Here is a 21,371-nt window from a genome sequence, read left to right as displayed (position 1 = left end):
GGCTGCTGTCTAGTTAGCAGAGATCTTTTAACCATACTCCATCAAAGCAGTGTTCTGCAGTCCTTTGGCCAATGTCTTATAGACACTCCACTTTTGGAACAAGTTACCCTCTGATACTGCACAACCACAGATTCTGGCCTTTTCAAACCCAAACAGAAGACACATCTATTTAAATTAGCTTTTAACTGACTAGTATTCTGTCTTTTTTTTTTTTTTTTTTTTAAATTCTAAACATGATCTATATCTTATTTTTATTGTTCCTTTTAATCTTACTTATTTTATTGTTCCTGCAGCATTTTCTGAACTTTCACTGATTTTATTCATCGTCTACACATCGCTTTGAATACCTTCTTGGATTTCTTTTTAAAGTGCAGACTTAAATAAAACTTGACTGACTGAATTGGTTGAACCTCAGCACCAGTTGGAAAGTCATCATGATTGCCATTCTAACCACGCCCACCCAACACTTAGGATCGATCACACCAGAGTTTGCAGAGAACAGTAGAGAACAACTGCCTCTGGTCCTGGGAGCAATAACACATTTCCTGCTTGTTGTGGAGTGTGTAACAGCCTTGAGTGTGTTGGTCCATTCAGTGTTCTGAAGGAGCAGAAAGCTTCTGTAGCTGAAATGATGATGGAATGAGTTAATGCTAATCTGCTCCAGTTTCGTTTTATCTCCACCTCCATGCTGGTCTGTTGTCACCTGATTTCAGTGAAAGGCAGGAGGATGTTTCCAAAAATAGCCTCCTTTTCATCTGTAATGCCCCTCCAACCCGCGATGAAGATGAGGAGGATGAAGAGGACACCAGTGTTGTGTTTATTTGTCATGTTCGTACAGCAGAGCCTGAAAGAACAAAAATAAACAACCAAGTTTTTCATGATGATATCAAACATCAGTGCAGCAGTACACACCAGTCACGAGTACGTCTACGATCTACAAATAAAGCTGAGCTGTGCTGACATACTGAGGTCACAACACTGCACACACATCCCTCAAGCGCCACATCTGGAAGTCCCAGTTGTCCAAACAAAAGTTTAATACTTTTTCATCAGAATTACATGAATAAAAAGTTAAGATGCTGATTTCTGTGATAGCACCACAGAAGAATCCAGTACCAGATCCAGTTCAGATCAGGTACTGGGACTGGTATCAGCACAGCTGCCTGACCTTGTTTTCCAGAACTCGGCTGCCTGTCGGGCCGGTGAGCTCGTCCAAAGTTTCTGCTGTGGGACCGTTTAGGGTTTCAGGCAGCATAAGGCCGAGACATCCAGCAGAGAGACCACTCAGAGAGAAGACAGTGAAGGGGACAGAGGAATGGAGGACCCGCTGGGACACACAAGAAGATAAGGGTGAGGTGGGAAACATTCATCTCTGATGAATCCTTGGTTTAACTTCTGTACCAGAAACTTCTATATATAATCGATATTTACCAATATTACAAATTGTCCTGACTTGATCAGAACTAATCACGTTTAAAAATGACATCTTTCCATTTGATACATTCAAACCAAGTTGTTGCATATTTCCTACAGAAAAATGTATAGATTAGTGACAAAAACCAAAATAAACATGAGAATCATCAACGATTTTCTGTATCAAATAATATTACCATAGAAGGAACGAATGGAGCCATGATTCCTCCTACTCTGCACGACATTGAACAAACTCCTAAACCAGCGTTCCTAAAAACATATTAAAGTTGGAAAAATCATGTTCACATGACCTTCAGAAGATGCCCCCTTGCGGTCAGGTCACCTGATCACGGTGGGGTACAGCTCAGAGGTGTAAATGTAGGCAATGTTGAAAGCAGCGCTGACCATCAGCTTTCCCAGTAGAGCCAGTAAGGTTACGCTGAGCACAGAACCTACAGAGTCAGAAGCACTGATCAGAACCATCACCACCATTGGAACTGTCAGAACCAAGACGTTTAGCACCACTATTCTAGCTGCAGCATCTTGGATCAACATCTTCAAGGTTCCGACAGAATTCTTTCGACCTCTTGATAACAATGAATCACAACAGTCCAGCCTGGAGAAACAAATGCTGGAGCAGCTTCTCAGCATCATCCAGAGTTATTCTGAACTGCTCTTTTGAATGTTAAGTGATCAAAAAGTTTCTCAAAAAGTTGCCCCTGCAGACCTTTTATATGAGGGTTAAAGGTCCGGGACAGGTCAAAGGTCATTCCAACATTCATGATGAGAATCAGCTGATCTGTTACTGATGAGTTTGGTCTAAAGCAGGAGGAGGATTGAGACCATCCTGAAATTTGACTGACTGTTCTGGTTCGTCTGGTTTCTTAGATAAACATTTCTGAGTGTCATCATCATAGCTGTGAACGTGTTCTCCTGCTGCTCAACAATGTTTCCTCAGGTAAGCATTTACAAAAAGAACGGGACTGGTCCAGGTCCAGAACCTTGTGGAACACTATGAATAGCCTACTGATCTGAACCAGTTTATTCCCCAGTGACCTGCTCTAGTCTCTGGACCTGGATGCTCTGATCAACTGTATCAGTGGCAATATGTCTGTGAAGGTAGATTAGTTTAGAGACAAAAACCTGAATAAACATGTGTGTGGGTGTTTGTGTCACCTGTGTTATCGGGGATCAGAACTGTACAGAAGCAGGCAGAACCAGACAGACACAGAAAACTTGACATGCTCTTCCTCCTTCCAGCCCTGTGTGACAGACAAAGAGAAGGTTTGAGTCACATTTCTCCATTTCACACAAAACCCTTTCTTGTCGTTCGGAACAATCTTGTTGTTTGACCATCTGACACAAATGGCTGTAAAATTGTCTTCCAGAAGCGTGAAGTGGGCTCTCACCAGTGTTTGTTGATGAAGTACATGCAGAGAGGGTATGCAGGGACCTCCACCAAACCATACATGGCCACATTCATGTAGCGGCTCCCAGAAGAGTCGCCAGCTCCCAGAGTAAGACCGTAGTACACCAAACTGCAGGAGTACCTGCCACAGGAAACGGCTTGTCAAGCTAAAGTGCATCACTGGAAATGTGTCGTTCCATCCCAGAACCTGGCATAAGACATGTCTAAGAGCAAGATGCTTAACCGTGAAAATTCTCCGGAAACTGCTTCTTTGTGTAAAAGAGAGAATGCAGACCTGTAAGGTAGAGCTTTCTGTCTGTATCTCATATCAAAATCATATCTTTAATGTGAAAGAGTTCTCATCCATTTGCTGAACATGTGGATTCTGATTAGGATGAAACCCTGGCTTCTTCTTCTCTAATGGTGCTCAACAGACTCACCACACATACATGAGCACCACTGTTCTGATCCGGAGGACCGGATGGACCACCAGCTGCAGGAGTCCCGTTTGTCTCTTTGTAGGACTCGAGACTTTAGCAGCAACTACACGCTGCAGCATTAAGTTTGTGACAGTGTTTCCATTCCTCATTGCCATGTGACGCAGGACCTATAAGGAACTCAGTGTTACTCACAAATAAGAAAGAACTCATGGAGCTATTCTTGAGATGTCCATAAAAATAGGTGATCCAATCTACCTGCTCAGCTCGGTCTGTCTGACCCTGACAGTACAGCCAACGGGGAGACTCGGGCAGAGTTCTAGAGTGACCAGAGGAACCGAGTTTAAACTAAATAAATATGTTAGCATATTAGCCTAGCATAAAGTGCAGTTTTGGCAACTATTTGGGAAGCAAACACAGAAATACAAGAGGTTAGCAGACATCAGGGCACAGTCAACAGAATGGTCAAACAGCTCACACTGTTGCTGTTTCTCATTTTTGGGAATAAAAATTACTTTTAAATCCAGTCTAAACAAAATTTCATACAACTGGTACTTACACAGACAACAAGAAGAACAGGACACCAAAAGAGTTGGCTGCGGTGGTCAGATTCCTCCACGGTCGGATCAAGTAGCCCAAAGCAGCAAACAGAGCGATGCCAATGGCAAAACACAAACTGGTCAGTGTCCCTGCAGAGAAGATCAGATCCCACCCACCTCACAAAATAAAGAAAACTGACTTTGGATTTATTATATATATATATATATATATATATATATATATATATATATATATATATATATATATATATATATATATATATATATATATATATATATATATATATATATATATATATATATATATATATATATAGAGAGAGAGAGAGAGAGAGAGAGAGAGAGAGAGAGAGAGAGAGAGAGAGAGAGAGAGAGAGAGAGAGAGAGAGAGAGAGAGAGAGAGAGAGAGAGAGAGAGAGAGAGAGATTCGTACCCGTCATGGCCCAGTAGGATTTACCAACGTACTCCTGCACGAGGACAAAACAGACCACACTTATACCTCCGTTCATCAGCCCAACCAGCAGACGAGAGGCGGCAAACACCTCATAGCTGGGTGCGAAGGCGGTCACATATCCAAAAACCACCTCCAGAAACAGCCCTGAAGGACGGAGACTCGATTAACCAGAAGGTTTACAACAACTTTTAGAATTCAACAGATATTTCTACAATTAGTCATTAATTTCAATGCATCCTGCACTCTTTCTGAGACACCAGGACATTCACCAGCTCTCACCTGACAGGTAGACCGGTCTCCTGCCAATCCTGTCAGAGAGCGGCCCAAAGACGATGTTCCCAACCAGAAGCCCAGCAAAGAAGAGTGAACCAGCCAGATTCACCTTGTAAGCCTGCTGCTTGACAAGGAACCACTGAGGAGCAGACAGACAGATGTAACCAATGGGATCTCACACAGCAAGCGGTAACATGACGATTGCCAACAGTTCACCTCAGTCACAATGGAGTCGAAGTCCTCTGTGAACACGACCCTCTGGACCAGCTCTTGTGAGCTGGATGGGACCTGCTGCTGCTCCACATGGTACTCAGGTGTGGATCCAATCAGAACGATCAGCATAGACTGGAAGGCCATGTAGACCTAGAAAACACATCCCAACACAAGCAGCCACGATTGGCTAATCTGAACCTTTGGATTTTTAAATTCTCCATGGTGCAAATTAGTTTAATTGACATTGTTTTAGAGTCCAAATGTTGGCATTTGCCAGCAGTCTACTGGTTCTTCATATTATTTCTACTGAATTTTTGCAGAGATCAATGAAAATTTGTTTGTATGTTTAATTTGACATGTGACTTAATTTAGTGTGTCCATGTACATCAATGAGCTGAAAGTGTTGAACAAGGTGGAATTTTTTTGCAGTGTTGAAAAATATCAGCAACACTTTGTTAAATGTCAGCTACTTAGTTTGCTGGCTCATTTAAGGCTCCATCGCAGATAACATGTTAACTTCTGATAATTAATCATTGTGTGTGTTAACAGCCTTAAGCCCAAAATCAGTCAGAAATTTGTAAATCAAACAATCATCTTATGTTTTATCCAGCTCAAAGCTGCATCAGCAGCTTGTAAAATTTTTATTGGGGGACTCGATTTCCTAACCAAGTTTTTAAATGAGACGGTTCTTAAATTAAGATTTACTAACGAGAGCTGTGGATATTAAAAAAAAAAAAAAAATATATATATATATATATATATATATATATATATATATATATATATGTAAAAACAATGAGCAGATGCGACACTTCTGCGATGATTGCGTGATGTTTAGTCACTAGACAATTCCGCAGAAATTGTGAGGGTATGCCACACCCTCTGGCCGGTACCCAAAACTACAATTCGGGAACCGTAGATCGCACAGTCATGTGTAGGAGGCACACCCAATTAAAAAAAGCCACTTCCTGTTGGGTGACAGAATGGAGGGAGTGGAGGTTTTGGGGGGATTGCTCGGGCGCCGTTGCACGGTCTTGATCCCTGCAGTAAAATTCGCCGCGCGCACGTTTCGGTGCGACCTACGGTTCCCGAATGATTTCACTTTTTGCGCTGGAGCTCCTAGGATAGTAACGGCTGCGCCCAGGAGGCACTGTGGGGAGCGCTACAAGTCACACTACATACCAGCACAATCCGTCACTCTCATCAACACCTAAATCTTTTCAACATTGTCCTGCTGTAAAATCAGTGTTATTCCGTATATATTTTACTTATCTCTTCTTTCTCTGTTGCCGCACATACTTTCTCACATGGACTTAATTCAGTACATCTAATTCTATATTATTGCACTCCTTACGCCACTGGCTCCTTGGTTTTGTATAGCATTGTTTTGTATAGGTTTGTGTATACACCCTAACGGCCTAACCCTATGCGTGCACGAATGTGTCTACGAGCGAGTGCAGGTAACCGGAGTGAGATTCAGTATTTGCACAGACTGCAAATAAACACGACTGAGTTAAGTGATTTAAACGATAACATGGAAATGTCCCATATATACAACAATTACACAACACCCTTGTGCACTCTGCAGCGTCTTTCCTGCCACCCAAAGGCGTTCTTACATATATCAGTATTTTTAATATTTTAGTTGTAATTCGTGGGCTACACGCCACGTAGCGACATTCTTCTTCGTTAGCTGCCGTGTTAACGCACGCGTGCCCTCTGACTAGGAAGCCAAGGCAAAAATTACAAATAAACCGACCTGAGTCAACACAATAATGGCAACCGCTTGCTTCTGGTATGGTCCAAACTCGCCAACGGTCCGAAAAGCTTCTTCTACATCCATCCCGGAAGAGTCGAACGCGACTTGATTGCTGTCCAGTTAGCATCACCGGCAGAGATAAGAGAACAATCCGCGTTTACTTCCGGGTTTATCATATACAAGAAAATTTAAAACTGGTAGTTTGGCACGTTGAAGAGTTTAATTTTACAAAACCAAGATCCAGTCAATATCTAAAAACAATATATAGAGAGAGTAACAAAGCGCTTCAATAACAAAAAACAGCCGAAGAATATGACGCGAGTCAGATGACAATAACAGTGTCCAGTTTAACAATCTTGAATTTGATTCTTTTATGATACTCTTCGCACCGCAGCAGATGATTTGATTCATACCACATTAACTAGTAGAAATATTAACAGTTTCAGAGCATCGCCGACGTACCCTTGCACAAGGAACCGATCATCCACATGTTCACATTGGGCCCTGAGCTTGTCACTCATTCGGGGATGGACCCTGCCTTCGCCCATATGTAGCTGTGATGTACTCCAGCACCATCCCTGTGACCCCTAGTCCGTCAAGAAAATAGTGACCAAACGCACAGTGCGTGTGTTAACAGCTGAGTATAAGGGCGGGTTAATTAAGCATTTCCCTTCGTTTTCAAGATTCAAGATTCAAGATTCAAGATAACTTTATTGATCCCTTTAGGGGGTGTCCACCAGGGAAATTAGCATCTCCAAAGATCTACAGCATCTACAAAATTTCCCACCACCATTCCCCCCATCAAACCTATTAAAGATAATAGAATATAAGAAAATAAGAAATAAAATAAAATAGAATAAATTAAAAATAGAATATGAATATAACAATATAAATATAAAACTATAAAAATGTTCCGGTTCTCCTGTTGGCCCTCCTCCCCCCCAGTGATGAGTTGAACAGCCTGATGGCTCGGGGGATGAATGAGTTCTCCAGTCTGTTGGTCCTGAACTTGGGGAGGCGTAGCCTCTGGCTGATCAGGCTTCTCTGGCTGTGGATGACAGTGTGCAGAGGGTGGCGGACATTGTCCATGATGCTCCGCAGTTTGTCGATAGTTCTCCTCTCTGCCACTGTCGCCAGAGGTTCCAGCTTCATCCCCACCACCGAGCCGGCCCGCCTGTTCAGCTTCTCCAGCCTGGAGAGGTCTGCTTTTGTTGCGCTCCCCCCCCAGCAGACCACAGCGTAGGACAGGACGCTGGCGACCACAGACTGGTAGAACATCCAGAGGAGTTTCCTGCAGATGTTGAACGATCTGAGTCTCCTCAGGAAGTACATCCTGCTCTGGGTCTTCTTATACAGCTGCCTCGTGTTGCTTGTCCAGTCCAGCCTGTTGTCCAGCCACAGCCCAAGATATTTATAGGTCTGCACGCCCTCCACCTCCTCCGTTCCTATCTGAACTGGTCTAGGTCTCGGTCGGTCCCTCCCAAAGTCAATGACCAGTTCTTTAGTTTTGGAGGTGTTGAGCTGCAGGCCGTTGTTGTGGCACCAGGCAACAAAGTCCCTCACCAGGCACCGGTACTCCTCCTCTTGGTCGTCTCTGATACACCCAACGATGGCTGTGTCATCAGCGAACTTCTGAATGTGACACATTTCAGAGTTGTAAAAGAAGTCCGAGGTGTACAGAGTGAAGAGGATGGGGGACAGCACAGTCCCCTGTGGAGCCCCGATGCTGCTGACCACAGTGTCAGACGTGGTGTCCTTCATCCTGACGAACTGCGGCCTGTCAGTGAGGTAGCTGGAGATCCAAGCAACCAGGAAGGGGTCCACTCGCATCTGTAGAAGCTTGTCCTGTAGGACAAGGGGCTGGATCGTATTGAAGGCACTCGAGAAATCCAAAAAGAGGATTCTCACTGTGCCACTCCCCTTGTCCAGATGCGAGTGGACTCGGTGCAGCAGGTAGATGATGGCGTCCTCTACACCGACCTTGTCCCGGTAGGCGAACTGTAGGGAGTCCTCAGCGTGCTGCACCTGGGGCCTGAGGAGGTTGAGGAAGAGCCGCTCCAGAGTCTTCATCAGGTGTGAGGTGAGTGCCACCGGCCGGAAGTCGTTCAGCTCACTCGGTCTGTTCTTCTTGGGGACAGGAATGATGCAGGACGTCTTCCATAAGGTGGGCACTTTCCCCAGCTCCAGGCTGAGGTTGAAGACCCGTTGTAGCGGCTCCCCGAGTTCAGCAGCGCAGGTCTTGAGGAGCCGGGGGCAGACTCTATCCGGTCCAGCTGCTTTTCGGGGCCGGAGCTTCCTCAGTTCTCCCCTCACCTGGTCAGCCGTGAAGCAGGGAGGATGTGGGGATGGTGAGAGCAGGGGGATGCAGGGAGGATGTGGAGATGGTGAGAGCAGGGGGATGGGGGTGGTAGAAGGTGGAAGGGTGGGAGGAGGGAGGTCAGCAGAGGGAGGGGAGGTGGAGGAGGGAGGAGGGGAGGCGGGGTTGGGGAAAGTTGTGGTGGGTGGCTGGTTGGAGGGAGGGGGGGTAGAGGGGAGCTCGGCTGCTGGGGAGGGGGGGGAGGGGTGGAGGGGAGCTGGGCTGCTGAGGTGGGGGGCAGAGGATTGGAGTGGAGTGGGCTGACTGAACCTGTTGAAGAATTGGTTCAAGTCGTTTGCCCTCTCCACTCCTCCCCCTTCCGTGCTGGTCTTGGCTTTGTGACCAGTGATGGTCCTGACACCTTCCCAGACGTCCCGCATGTTGTTATCAGCCAGCTTCTTCTCCACCTTCTTCCTGTAGATGTTCTTCGCCTCCTTCAAGCAGCGTTTCACCTCCCTCTGCGCTTCTTTCATCTCCTCCCTGTCTTTATTTCTGAAGGCCTTTTTCTTCTTATTGAGGACATCCTTGACTTCCTGTGTTACCCATGGCTTATTGTTAGGATAACACTGTACAGTCTTGGTGGGGACAACCACATCTACACAGAAGTTGAGGTAGTCTGTGAGACGGTCGGTCATCCCATCTATGTCCTCTTCATGTTCCCCCAGCAGTACATCCCAGTCCGTGATGTTGAAGCAGTCCTTCAGAGCCTCCTCTGCTGCAGGAGTCCATCTCCTGAGGGAGCGTGTGGAGGCTGCCTGCCTTTGGACCAGTGGGGTGTACTGGGGCTGCACGTACACCAGGTTGTGGTCCGACTTGCCCAGTGGGGGGAGAGCGATGACTCTGTATGCCTCCTTGACGTTGGTGTACAGTAGGTCGATCGTCCTGTTGTTTCTTGTGGGGCAGTCAATAACCTGGTGGAGAGCAGCCAGTGTGGAGTCCAGGGTCACATGGTTGAAGTCTCCAGAGATGATCAGGAGGGCCTCAGGGTGCTTGGTCTGCAGCCGTGCGGCGACGCTGTGGATCTTTTCACACGCAGTTGCTCCGTTGGCCGTGGGGGCGATGTACACACACAGGGCGATCACGTGACTGAACTCCCTGGGCAGGTAATATGGCCGCATACTAACGGCTAACAGTTCCAGATTTGGGCAACACAAAACCGCCTTCACAGAGACATGGCCAGGGTTACACCAACGGTTGTTGGTGTAGATGATTAGTCCCCCTACTTTGCTCTTCCCGCATGCCTTTGTGTCCCTGTCCGCTCTCACCGCGGTGAATCCTCGCAGGTCCACGTTAGCGTCGGGTATGGTAGCGGTTAGCCACGTCTCTGTGAGAATAAACAAGCTACACTCACGGTAGATCCGCTGGTTTCCCAGGGCTGCCAGCTCGTCTATCTTGTTCGTTAGAGAGTTGACGTTGCCCATAATCACGGAGGGGAGCGATGGTTTGTGCCTCCGCCGGTTTTCTGTTCGCCGCGCCTGTACTTTAGCCCCGGCTTTGCAGCCTCTGTAGCGCCGCTGCAGCTCAGCTGGGACCCGGTGTCTCAGTCCATGTTTATTTTTTGCAAGTTCCAGTAACTCCTCTCTGGAGTAAGTGAGAGGTCTGGTTCTTCTCTGTGCGGTCGATGTATCCATGGGATGCATAAAAAGTAACTTCGTGACGAAGTGAAATACTAAAAAAACAAGCTAAAATGAGTAAAAAAACACACAGTGCTGTAGAGCGCGAGGAGTGGCTGCCGTCTGCTACAGCGCCAGATGATGTATCATTTTACTGCCGATAAAAGTAATACCAGGCTCCCTAAACACATTCAAGTCCCACCGACACGGTGTTATTTTCTGCTGGTGGTGGGCACTGCATAACTGGAATGTGGGCACGTCTGACAAAACAAAGTACTGATTCGATTTCTATACCAGACCAGCAACCCAATTATAACTATGGCAACCACAATAATCACACACGCTATGATGGTGGTAATGATGGGCTGCGATTTGTCTTCCGGAAAGAACGGGTTAGCTTTCGGGTCGCTCTCTTGGTGGCTGATGGGGTTCTCCATCCGACATGAGAACGTTGCAACGTTCGCCGTATTGTTAGTTATCGGAAACAGTTTCGCCGACGCCCAGCTGTAGGTGATGGGTTCGGCCCCTTCGGTAGAGCCGTCGCAGCTCAAAGTACACTGAAGAGAGCTGGGGCAACATTTCAGCGGCTGGATCCATACGATGGGTTTGGGGACTCTTTTGATCACCTTCACCTCGTAGACCAGGTCATGGAGCCTGTTGTTGACTTCCATTTCGTACCTCCCAGAATCTTCTGTCATTCCGCTTCTAATTTCCAAAAGCCCGGTCGTATTGTCCACCGTCGTACGGTCTTTAAACCTTCCATAAGATAGAAAGTGTCCGTGGGTCCAGTCTGCCACCATATCTCTGTCGTATTTCCACAGAATTCTGCTGATTCTCTCAGACATGGGAAGAACCAGACTCAACGTTATCGTATCGCCAACCGGGCAAAACACCGTCTGTTCTGCTGCGTAGCTGACAGCTGCCAGCAACAACAATGGCAGCACCGGTTGCCCCGCAAACATCTGGACTTTTTCACGACACCGACCATTGATCACGGCCGGGCCCAAACCACAGAAGATCGGGCTGACACGGCCAATGACAGGCCCACGCCCCGAAGTTGGTCCGTAGTAAGGATGGGCAGATCGATCCCGTGGTATCGATATATCGATACTCACAAGCTACTCATTTGGTATCGATGTTCTTTTATAAATATCGATACTAACTAAAAAAAAAAATTGGGGTGTATGCATCACTTTCCGCCGTTTTAGATTAGTTACTTAAATTAATATGTGCCAAGACACCCCTATACCAGGCGGCGTACTGAGCTGGCCCATGTCACGTGACAGGAGATAGAGAACGAGCATCAACCTGCAACATAGCCTGCGCCGAGCCGACACAGTCAGCAAAAGGCAGAGCCGGAGGAAATAATCAGCCAGAGACGCAATCGTGTTAAAGCAGAAAATGTGAATATGATACGATTTCTGAAAAGCAATCTGAGACTTCAGTCAAGTGTGATGACATACCTCAAGTGCACTAAAGGTGTGATGGTGTCAGACATTGTTCTAATTATTTTTTTATGGAACAACTGTCTTATGCAGGTTTAAAGGATAAGGAAATCCTAGTAATCAATTGACCATAATAAATTGTATATAAATGGTCTGTATTTGTCTTAAATGTAATAATATTTTGACTGACAAAAATTGCCAGTAAGAAATGAACGGTATCGGGATCGGGATCGATATCGATGAAAATACAAGAAAAAGTATCGGTATCGTATCGAATCCCAAAAGTGTGGTATCGCCCATCCTTAGTCCGTAGTTGTTTCGTTTCCCTTTTGAAAAGAGGTGTTCACACAACTGCCTGATAAATCCGGCAGTTGTGTGAACACAACATAATGATAAACACAACATAATGATAAAACTTTTTCTGTAACTCAGAAATAATTATTTTTAATGTAAAAATAATCTTACAGATAGGTGCGTCCTTACGAACATAAATTAAGTCAAGGATCAGGCGCTTGCTGAACAGCCAGGACTCAGCAATTGGATCTGAAGTGATGAAACATTCCGACAATTTAGTATTAAGCACAGAAATTAGCATCTCTAGTATCATCTGCACGCATTTTCTTCATTAAACCTTAATTCTGAAACAGATTAAGTCCAAAACTGAAGTCTTCACTGGGTGCTGGATATATTTAACGTGTAGATGTAAAGTCCTCGTACCCTTTTTGACTTCCGACCCCCGCCCGAATCTTGTTGGAACACTGAAGCTGTTGTGGTCATGTGCTCTGGGAATATGTAAAATATTAAATGGTTCTCGTGCAGCCACTGACAAAATACTCATTTTTAAAACCTATTTATTACTCTGTTGTCAAGATAAAGGTATAAATTTTACTGTTGTAGTTACAACTGAGTTTTACAGGGATCAACAGACAGGGGTTTTCAAACCCCTCATGGGTATGATGGCTACTATCCACTGTCCAAAGACATGCATGTGTGGACCACAGGTGTGGCTGGTTGCTAGTCCCATGCCATGAGTAAGCTTGTCCAGGGGGACCCCCTCCACTTTCCTAGCAAAGAGGAGGGGTCAACAGTGATGGACTGGGAAACTACTTTGGTGGAAGAAACAATCTGAAGGGTGTCCAAAGGATCAGATTAACAAGACTTCTGTTCTTGATATTGCTTCACTGCATTTCAGTTCCTTATTTTTGATTTCCTTAAAAGGAGGTTTTATTCTCAAATCATCAGCTGAGGCGCAGAAAATATAAAGCAAGTATAAATGTCTTTATGTCTTCTTTATTGTCTAATTTTACAGCCAATGTAAATACTGAGACACAAGTACATGAGCCATCCAAACATTTAGATAAAATTAAAATGATGAAAAGGTTGAACAAGACTATGCTGGTTAGTTCTGGCAGCGCAGAGGGAGGCGGGACTTCTGAGGCGTCCCTCCAGCTTCAGTCTCCGTCACCTTTGACTTGGCAGGGATCTTGGACTCCTTCCCACCTTTCTTTTGCCAAGAAGAAAATTTACATGAGAAAGCTGAAATCTGCTTTAAATCTAGGACCAGATTTTGTCAGCTTGAGCTTCAGAAGCTGTACACTTAAAATAGTAAAACTAAAGAAATTAATCAAAATCCAAGATGAATTTAATTAATAGCCAGTAAAAGTTTATCATTCATTCAGGAGTGTGAAGAATCCAAATGAAACAACATTAACATACAATATGAGCCGTCAGGCAAACAGATGGAATGCTTTTGTCACTCACTTTGAAGAAGGGGAGGCGTTTGCTCTCGTTAAAGACGAGATTCTCGTCAACAAAGGACGGTTCTGTGGCCAAGCTTTCGTTACAGGTGCTCAGCTCATCCTCCAGAGTATCCTGCATGTCCTCATCCTCCTGCAGAGCGGAATGTAGCGCCTCCTGCTGCTTCCGCAGGGTCTCCAACAGCTCATAGCGGCTCCGAAGTTTTATCAGTTCTCTGGGATAGACCAATTCCCGACGCTGTGGGGTAGTACCTGAAGCCATCGACAGACCCAAGTGACCGAAAGTCCAGAGACCAGAGGTGAAGAATCACATGACCTTCATACCTGTAGGAACATCCTGCTGCAGCTCCTCCATCAGAAAGTCCTGGACCAGCTGCCGATTGAGCTGTACCTGAAGTAGGAGCTCATTCCGCTGTTGATCCATGAGGGATTGGTCCTGAGAGAGGTGGTCCTGCACTGCTGCCACAGCATGCTTCACCACCACTTGGTGTCCTGACATTTCCCTTCCAACTGCTCTCACCTGGTCCTTGCAGAACATCTCCATGTTCTAGAACAAACCAGTTCAGACACAATTTCAACATCTGTAGAGTAAAAAGTCAAACCAGAAAGCAAAGAGGAACATTTTCTTTAGTGATGAACTACTTAAAAAAAATCTGAAATAACTTGTCTGCAGATTAAAATAAAATTCTACAAAAATTAGAAGTCTTAAATTTAATGAAATACAAACTGTGACGAGAAAAAAAAAATCCACAAAAGTTATTTTCTCGCCAGATAAACTAAGGTACTTGTGGTTAGGCAGGAGTCTGAATCAAGGAAAAAGATACCTGTTGGAGGGTCTGAGTGTCAGACGACTGTATCTCCATGAAGGATAGTTGACCCTGGACTTGAGCTGCCACCTGCTCCCTGGACCTGGAACTCCACTGGAGGCCTTGTTCAACCAGGCCTGGGGCACAAAATTCAAACAATCACCAAATCTGTGTCCTGAACCAACTGTGGATAATGAGACACCAGGTACCTGACACAGAATTATGAAGGTGCGAGCAGCGGCCCGTTAATTTCTCCAGGTTCTGCAGACTTTCATCAGTCGCCAAATGGAGAGAGGAGGCCAGAGAGGAGGTGGTCGAGGAGAGGAGAGCTGCCTGGGCCGACATTTGATCCTCAACCAATATACAGCCACTGCAAGTAGAGGCTTATGGGTTAGGACCAGCAAGCCATATACCGAAGGACACTTGTGAGGCTGACTCACTTGCTGATATTCTCCTGCAAACTCTGGAAAGGTTTCTGCATCGATGTGGATACAGACTGCAGATTAAAGAAGTCAGTCTGGACCTCTGTGGTCAGCAGGTTAAGCTGGTCCTGCAGGCTTTGAATGGTGCGCTTCATACCCTAGTGAAAGAAAACACCGGGCACCATGAAATATCCGCACCAGGTACACAAGCTGCATTTGCATGTTGCAAAGGTTAGCTTCTGCATTTATGCAACATAGAGAAACGTCACATGGTTTGGTCTTAAGTCATTACGAGTAGCAATATATACCAGTATTATTTTGTGTTGAATAGTCAGTTTTGGCTCCATGTCACGCATGTCATAAACACTTATTTAGTAACTAAGCAAATGAAATGCTTTCAAGGGTTTTTATTTTTTGTGCAAAAATGCAAATAACCACTGGTCCTTGCCATTTAAAAACATCAAGCTTCCTTTTTTCATAAGTAAGATGTCTGCTTCGACTGGACCATCGAGCCCTTGTTTCAATTTAGCAGGCTACGGTTTTTGTTAGCCTTTGTTAACACAGCCTGTTTTGTAGTTGGCACATACTATACAGTGCCAAGGCCCTGAGCAAAAAATGCTGCCCAATCAGAAAGCAGCAGAGAGCAGGACATCAATAATAAATATTAAAACTGGTGTGATGATATTCTCTCTAATCTTTGAAAATACATAGATATGAGTCATGAAACTGGTGTACCGCCAAGCCTTAGCTTAATTCACTTCATCGTTAGGTTCCCTTTAAAAACTAGACAGGCAAAAATTCAAAGTAAACCTGAAATTTAGGAGTCAGTTACCATCTGGTGTCTCTCCTGGGTATTTCTGATCTCTTCCTCCAACCTGTCGTGTTCAGCCTGCAGTGACTTGAGGCCTAGCACAGACTCCTCACGCAGCCGAGCCAGATTGTGAACCAGGCTGCCCAATAAGACGCCCGTCGCATTCATGGCCTCCACCTATTGGCAAAGATTGGACCACTATAAAATATTTTCGTCTGGACACATCAGGATTGTGACAGGACACAGATTTGGACCAACTTTTTGGGCAAGCACTCGTTGTGTTTGGGCAATAGCTCTCAGACTGGTGCTCAAGTCTTGGATGGCTGACAGACCCATTAATGTGCCTTCAACCAGGACCTCTTCCATATCCTGCCAGTGCTCGTCCTACAGAACAAGAGCGATGCTGTGAGGAAAATGACCTCCAAATAACCAGGCAGTTAACTTAGAAAGGGTCTGACCCATAGTCCAGAGTTTGACCAACAGCGATTTTTAAAACACACTGCTTTCCTCACCAGCATCTGAACAATCCTCTCTTTGTCCTGCAGACACAGCAGCTGCTGATGCTCAATTTTCTCTTTACGTTGACTGACATTCTGAGCCAGCAGTCGACCGACTCCACCCACAAACGACTCAACGGTGGACATCGCTCCCTGTAGCGCCGCCTCATTTGTAACGAGAAGACCATCTGTTTGGAAAATCAGTTAAAGCCAAAAGGTCGTCCCATCGTCAATGCTGCAGAGCTTCAACGAGGCCTTACCAACAGCCTTGGAGTAGTTGCTCAGATTGCTGCGATGTTGAGCCTCCTGCTGCTGAATACAGTGCTGCATGCTGCTGAAGGCTCCAGCCATGCGCTGAATGAAGCTGTGCTGGACATAACTGTTGTGCTGCTCCACCTGCAGATGCCCAAACACACCTCACTCACCCATGGCTCACTCTTTTCAATTTCTGTTTGAATAATTCAAACTTATTTTAATGCTTTACTGCTGAAATATAGTTTGATTTAAAAGAAACCTGTAGATTTTGCAGATGGTTCTGGAATTATTTACTAGCGTGCAGTTGAGAATCTCCGATTTTCCACACCATCGGTAACTATAGGTTACTATTTTGCTAAACATACCTTTTTTTGTTTGGAATGTTTAGCTCACTTAAAGAGGGCAAAATTAAAGCATGGACTCAAGGCATGCTGGCAGCAACCCATCAGGAAATATTCAGCCAATTGCAGGCTTTTCTTTTGAAAAGGTAACCTTTTTCTTCCTGTCCAGCTTGTCATGAAGACGCGACACATCTGTGGTGCTGGTGTCTGCAGCACTCAGAAGCTGGAAAGAGAAAATCAGAACAAACATCAAATAAACACTAAAACTGTTGATGTTGCTACCAATGCTGTAGGTACTGTACTTGTCCTGCAGTATTGTACAGGTGCTCCTGAGCTGACGCAAGCTCCGAGCAGATGAACTCCTCCTGACACAGCTTCTCTTTCGTCTGCTCAAGATTCTGCTTCGTCTCTTCCAACCTGAAATTGGGAAGTGCATTAATTCCTTATCTGGACCCACAGGTTCAGATTAATGCTTCACTGTCTTGTTTTGACATGCAAGACCAGGTTGTTTATATTTTCAACAACATTCTACATTTACACAGTTACTTTATAATAAAATGTATTCATTAACAAAAAGCTCTCACCTCTGCTGCTTCTCAGTCAGATCCAGACTGCACTGATCTAGTTGGGTTTTGTTGTCTGTGAAAAGCTCCATCACCTGAATAACACACATGTAATCACAGAAACAGCCAACTGTGCATTTACCAGATTTCAAGCGTTCTGTCCACTTTGTTAAACGTGCAAAAATGTCCCTCTCTGGCCAAACGGAGTCAACTCTTACCCGCCTTAGTTCCTCCTCCATCAAGGCGATCCTGTCCGTCAGCTCGGCTACATGCTCCTCATGGGAGGTGATCTGACTGATCATCGTCCTGAAACACATGCGGCAGTCAGGTCAAGTCAACTGCCAGAGCATTTATCAGAAACAGTCTTTACATACTCGTAGTTTTCTGTAGACAGATAAACTCCATTTTTGTCTCGAGTGGCAGCAAGATCTCGCTTCAGACGCTCTATCTCCTCAGTGTATTCCTGCAAGAAGGTACACGTTTAGTTGAGTTTAGGTTTGATGGCAGCACATGAGACAAGGCTGCCTTGGCCACCTTGATGAGGGTCCTCTTGGTTAGTTTCTGGTTGACCTCAGGTTTGTTCATGATGTTCTTGGCTCTGCTGGCATATTCCAGCGTGCTCAGAGTCTCCTGCAGATACCCAAACATCAAAACATATTTTCTCAACACATAAACTTGAAAGGGCTGTAAAATGTTATTTTTTTAGGCTTGGGGGAAAAAAATGGACAGACTTCAAGGTTAGAGGAGGACGGCGACACGGTGGCAATGATTGATGTTTTTGTTCGACCTCCAAGTGAGTCCTGCAGTATTCTGGTCAGCTTAGACTCTCTAGAAGATAAAAACCAAAATATTTAAAACAAGACCACTCATGTGAAAAGCCCAACAAATATTCCGTATTTTTTCAAGAAATATCCACGTCTTTTTTTAATCATCTGAAGTCATTTAATTGCAGGTCAATAAAAGTCACTTTTGTTAATTCATGAAAGGAAAAGAAATAAAAATGTGTATTCTGACTGAAGGAACACCACAAGACAGCATAGACAGATGTGTCTGATGAAGGTGTCATGTGCATGGATGAAGATGACTGCACCTGTAGGGAATGTGAGGCCTCTTCTCCACCAAAGCAGTGATGACTCGCCCCAATGTGAGCAATGATTGGTTGATGTTTCCTGCTTCACGAGCACGCTTGTCTACCGCACCTGAACGCCCGATGTTCTCACTTCCAGCGAGATCCACCTGGAGGGAAGGAACAAAATGATTTTCTATCTGCAAACGGAGTTGAAATGTAGTACCAAATATGTGAGCTCTGCTTTGATGGTTATTGAGAACGTAAATGTGAGGAAATAAGTGTGAACAGCTGCATGTCCCAATAACACCCAGTGGTTTTTCTTGGAAGTTTCATTACCAGATTGAGTTTTCCAATCTTCACCAGCTCTTCTCCCTCCAGAGTGATCTCCTTCATGTGGATAGTGACAGAGAAGACCGAGTGGGAGCGACTGCACACAAAATTTAACATGTTACAGGAAATCATTGGTGAGCAACATGTGCAGTTTCTGATGCATCCTTCCACCTGGAGTAGGCATTCATGAGGGTGGAGGCGGTTTTCCTCTTGGCTGCTCCTCTCTCTAAGATCTGATACACTTCATCTTTATTGTGAACCGTCACCTCCTCTAGACCTTTCACAACCACGCTTCGCTGCCAAGAGAACACACCTGAAGAGTCACATGGTAATACCTAGAGGAAGATTAATGTAACTTCTACAGGTTACAAAAATCATCTAGGAGAATAAAACACAAGGCAACCCAAACAGAGGCCATTACACTCTTTGGACCCACGCTTACCTTGTTTCTGGGGTCATCAAAGAGCTGAAGCCGCTCGCTGACATCATCACTGGGGCTGAGAAGGTCAAATAGCTCCTCATTGTAAATCTCCAACAGTGATACTTTGACTGAGAACTCGGTGCCGTTTTTAGAGAGCTTCTCAAAGATCTGGTGCAGCGTTCTTGGTATGATTCCAGCCAGAGGGTCCTGGAAGAGAGAGAAAAAATAATAATAATAAAAATAAAAAAATCACCAAACAAGACCTTTTTTTACCCTGCAGTGACAGCTGAAACCCAAACAACCCACCTCGTCCCAGGTGAACTGTTCATTGGGACTTCGCTCTCCCTCCATTGTGAATGTCTTTCCAGTTCCTGTCTGACCGTAACTGCAGTACATTTATAAAAAAAAAATGGGCAATGTTACTCTTCAGGATCAAAAATAGGAGTTAAAAATGAAAATGTTATTTTCTAAGAATCATAACAGCAGTTGAACTCACGCAAAAACAGTACAGTTGTATCCCATAATGACTTCATCCAGGATAGGACAGACAACACTCCGGTACACATCAATCTGTTTGGCAGCAGGACCAAAAACCTGCAGAACCAACCACCCAAGTTATAGTAGTACAGTATATACGGCCTATATATGATATATGAGGCCTGACCGTCACCACAAAAACAGAAATCTGTTCAAACCTTTTGTTCCCTTCCCCACTGAATCAGTTGGGATTTTTCTATGGCTAATTGAAACATCAATGTTTGACCCTTGTGCGATACAATGAAAACGTGTTGATTTGGTGCCCACCATGTCAAAGGTGTAAGTCTTCCGTGACGCCTTGTCGTTGACCCCTCCTGTCTTTACAATCAACTCTCTCCTGTTGGTGTCACAGTCAATCAAACCGTAGGAAGACTTGCGATCAGCGGTGTTAAAAGGCCTGAAACCCGAAGCAGAAACATCTCATCTGATTTGAGTTAAACCCATGACCGAAGTAATCCAGAGTGGCAGTTTGCATTTTTGATTATAGATCAACTACCTTTGACTCCATGTAAGAGAGAAAACAACTGTTTAGAAGTTAGCTCCTTCTACAAATTATTTGATTCTATGTTTCTCCAAAGAAAAAATGTATAACAATGTAAACAGGTCACCTAAAATAATCCTGAAGATTATTAAACCAGTTATTTTGTATCGATTTATTGGAAACTACAAACCATCTCCAACCACTCTCCATTAACAGGATTGCGTGGGGTGCCTTTCAGCAAGACTGGGTTTACACCCTGGCTCTGTCACCAGCTCAGGGGTGACCAGCCTTCACACCTGGTGATCTTCCAATCCACTAGACGCTTCTGGACTTACCTGCACCTGACAACCACCTGGATGTTCCTCCCCTTCTCCTCCCGTTTTGTTCCGTTGGGGTTTTGTGAAGCCATGGCTGCAGAGATATTTTCCTCTGCGAAAATCGCTGTGGAATAAAGAAAAACAAACTAAAAAAAAAGACAAAGAAAAGCGGTCTGCTAAAGCAAGACAGACGCTAACCGGCGTTAATTTACCGACTTTCGCACTTTTGTCACCTTCTCTGAAAACGATCCGTTATTATTCCAATGAAAAGTCGGCTAAAGTGTTGAGAGTCTTCACGCCGAACTGTATCTGGCGCGTGCAATGGAGAAATAGTTTAAACTATTTTTGAATTTAGCTCAGCCAATAAAATAAGAGGAATAACCAAACAAACGGCGTCATTGGTCAATAAGACATACCGCGGGGCATTATGGGAATGGTCATGTCGGGTCCGAGATCCGGCCACTAGGAGGCGACATCTTTGGTCTCAAAACAATGGAGAGGAGGCAAAGATGAGAAATTGAATAGTTTCATGAAAAAAGTCTGATAGACTCATTGTGTGATGCTGTTGCTGCTTCTATGCTTTTTTTTGTTGTAATTCTCGGTAATCAACGGGAGGTTATGTTAATATGACTGAAATTAAAACCACACAGGGTAGGGACAGAACTGCATTTCCCAGACGCCACATAGAAGACCCGCTGAGCCTTGTTTGGCTTTTTTCCTCAACTGTAGCAGAACATTTTAGCCTGTTGGTGTTGTTTTATAACTGACATGAACGTACAGCTCGCTCACTCGTATTGGATTGTCGTCTCCATGTTGGCCTAGAAATTTTCATA

At 44.8% G+C, this 21,371-nt stretch overlaps 3 protein-coding genes across 10 annotated transcripts; all 3 read right to left on the bottom strand.

The window, feature by feature from the left end:
- Positions 1-202: 202 nt before the first annotated feature.
- slc22a15 (solute carrier family 22 member 15) lies at positions 203-7,319 on the bottom strand. 3 transcript variants are annotated; one of them, XR_964494.2, is made up of 14 exons: positions 6,518-7,319; positions 4,762-4,908; positions 4,552-4,684; positions 4,252-4,416; positions 3,818-3,947; positions 3,517-3,577; positions 3,262-3,428; positions 2,823-2,963; positions 2,590-2,675; positions 1,757-1,865; positions 1,611-1,683; positions 1,169-1,327; positions 704-844; positions 203-623 (listed from the first exon to the last, which is right to left on the bottom strand). XR_964494.2 is itself a non-coding variant. In XM_011603002.2 (14 exons), the coding sequence occupies exons 1-14, from the start codon at positions 6,599-6,601 to the stop codon at positions 818-820; spliced, it is 1,407 nt and encodes a 468-aa protein (XP_011601304.1). In that variant the 5' UTR covers positions 6,602-7,319; the 3' UTR covers positions 223-817. The 3 variants fall into 3 exon arrangements, 2 of the variants coding, with proteins under 2 accessions (XP_011601304.1, XP_003963824.1); XM_011603002.2 differs by having other exon boundaries at positions 223-844; positions 4,252-4,285; positions 4,361-4,416; XM_003963775.3 differs by having other exon boundaries at positions 223-844.
- A 3,342-nt stretch (positions 7,320-10,661) lies between these two features.
- On the bottom strand, positions 10,662-12,064 carry LOC101071945 (SLAM family member 9-like). The gene has a single exon (XM_003963774.3). The coding sequence runs from the start codon at positions 11,446-11,448 to the stop codon at positions 10,699-10,701; it is 750 nt and encodes a 249-aa protein (XP_003963823.1). The 5' UTR covers positions 11,449-12,064; the 3' UTR covers positions 10,662-10,698.
- Positions 12,065-13,201: 1,137 nt separating this feature from the next.
- Positions 13,202-20,869, bottom strand: kif11 (kinesin family member 11). 6 transcript variants are annotated; one of them, XM_029835395.1, is made up of 26 exons: positions 20,751-20,869; positions 20,557-20,662; positions 20,008-20,137; positions 19,700-19,797; positions 19,510-19,588; positions 19,225-19,410; positions 18,954-19,117; positions 18,789-18,879; positions 18,474-18,619; positions 18,115-18,211; positions 17,918-18,013; positions 17,758-17,846; positions 17,602-17,689; positions 17,405-17,478; positions 17,123-17,237; positions 16,972-17,043; positions 16,485-16,620; positions 16,240-16,412; positions 15,986-16,111; positions 15,749-15,904; positions 14,935-15,074; positions 14,704-14,864; positions 14,513-14,631; positions 14,013-14,235; positions 13,693-13,940; positions 13,202-13,435 (listed from the first exon to the last, which is right to left on the bottom strand). In XM_029835395.1, the coding sequence occupies exons 2-26, from the start codon at positions 20,628-20,630 to the stop codon at positions 13,331-13,333; spliced, it is 3,186 nt and encodes a 1,061-aa protein (XP_029691255.1). In that variant the 5' UTR covers positions 20,631-20,662; positions 20,751-20,869; the 3' UTR covers positions 13,202-13,330. The 6 variants fall into 6 exon arrangements, with proteins under 6 accessions (XP_029691255.1, XP_029691254.1, XP_029691257.1 ...); XM_029835394.1 differs by having other exon boundaries at positions 20,772-20,869; XM_029835397.1 differs by having other exon boundaries at positions 13,202-13,431; positions 20,772-20,869.
- Positions 20,870-21,371: the final 502 nt, after the last annotated feature.

Source organism: Takifugu rubripes, chromosome 4 (assembly GCF_901000725.2).
Source record: "Takifugu rubripes chromosome 4, fTakRub1.2, whole genome shotgun sequence".
In the NCBI taxonomy this organism is placed as follows: domain Eukaryota; kingdom Metazoa; phylum Chordata; class Actinopteri; order Tetraodontiformes; family Tetraodontidae; genus Takifugu; species Takifugu rubripes.
This window is presented reverse-complemented; position numbering and strand designations above follow the sequence as displayed.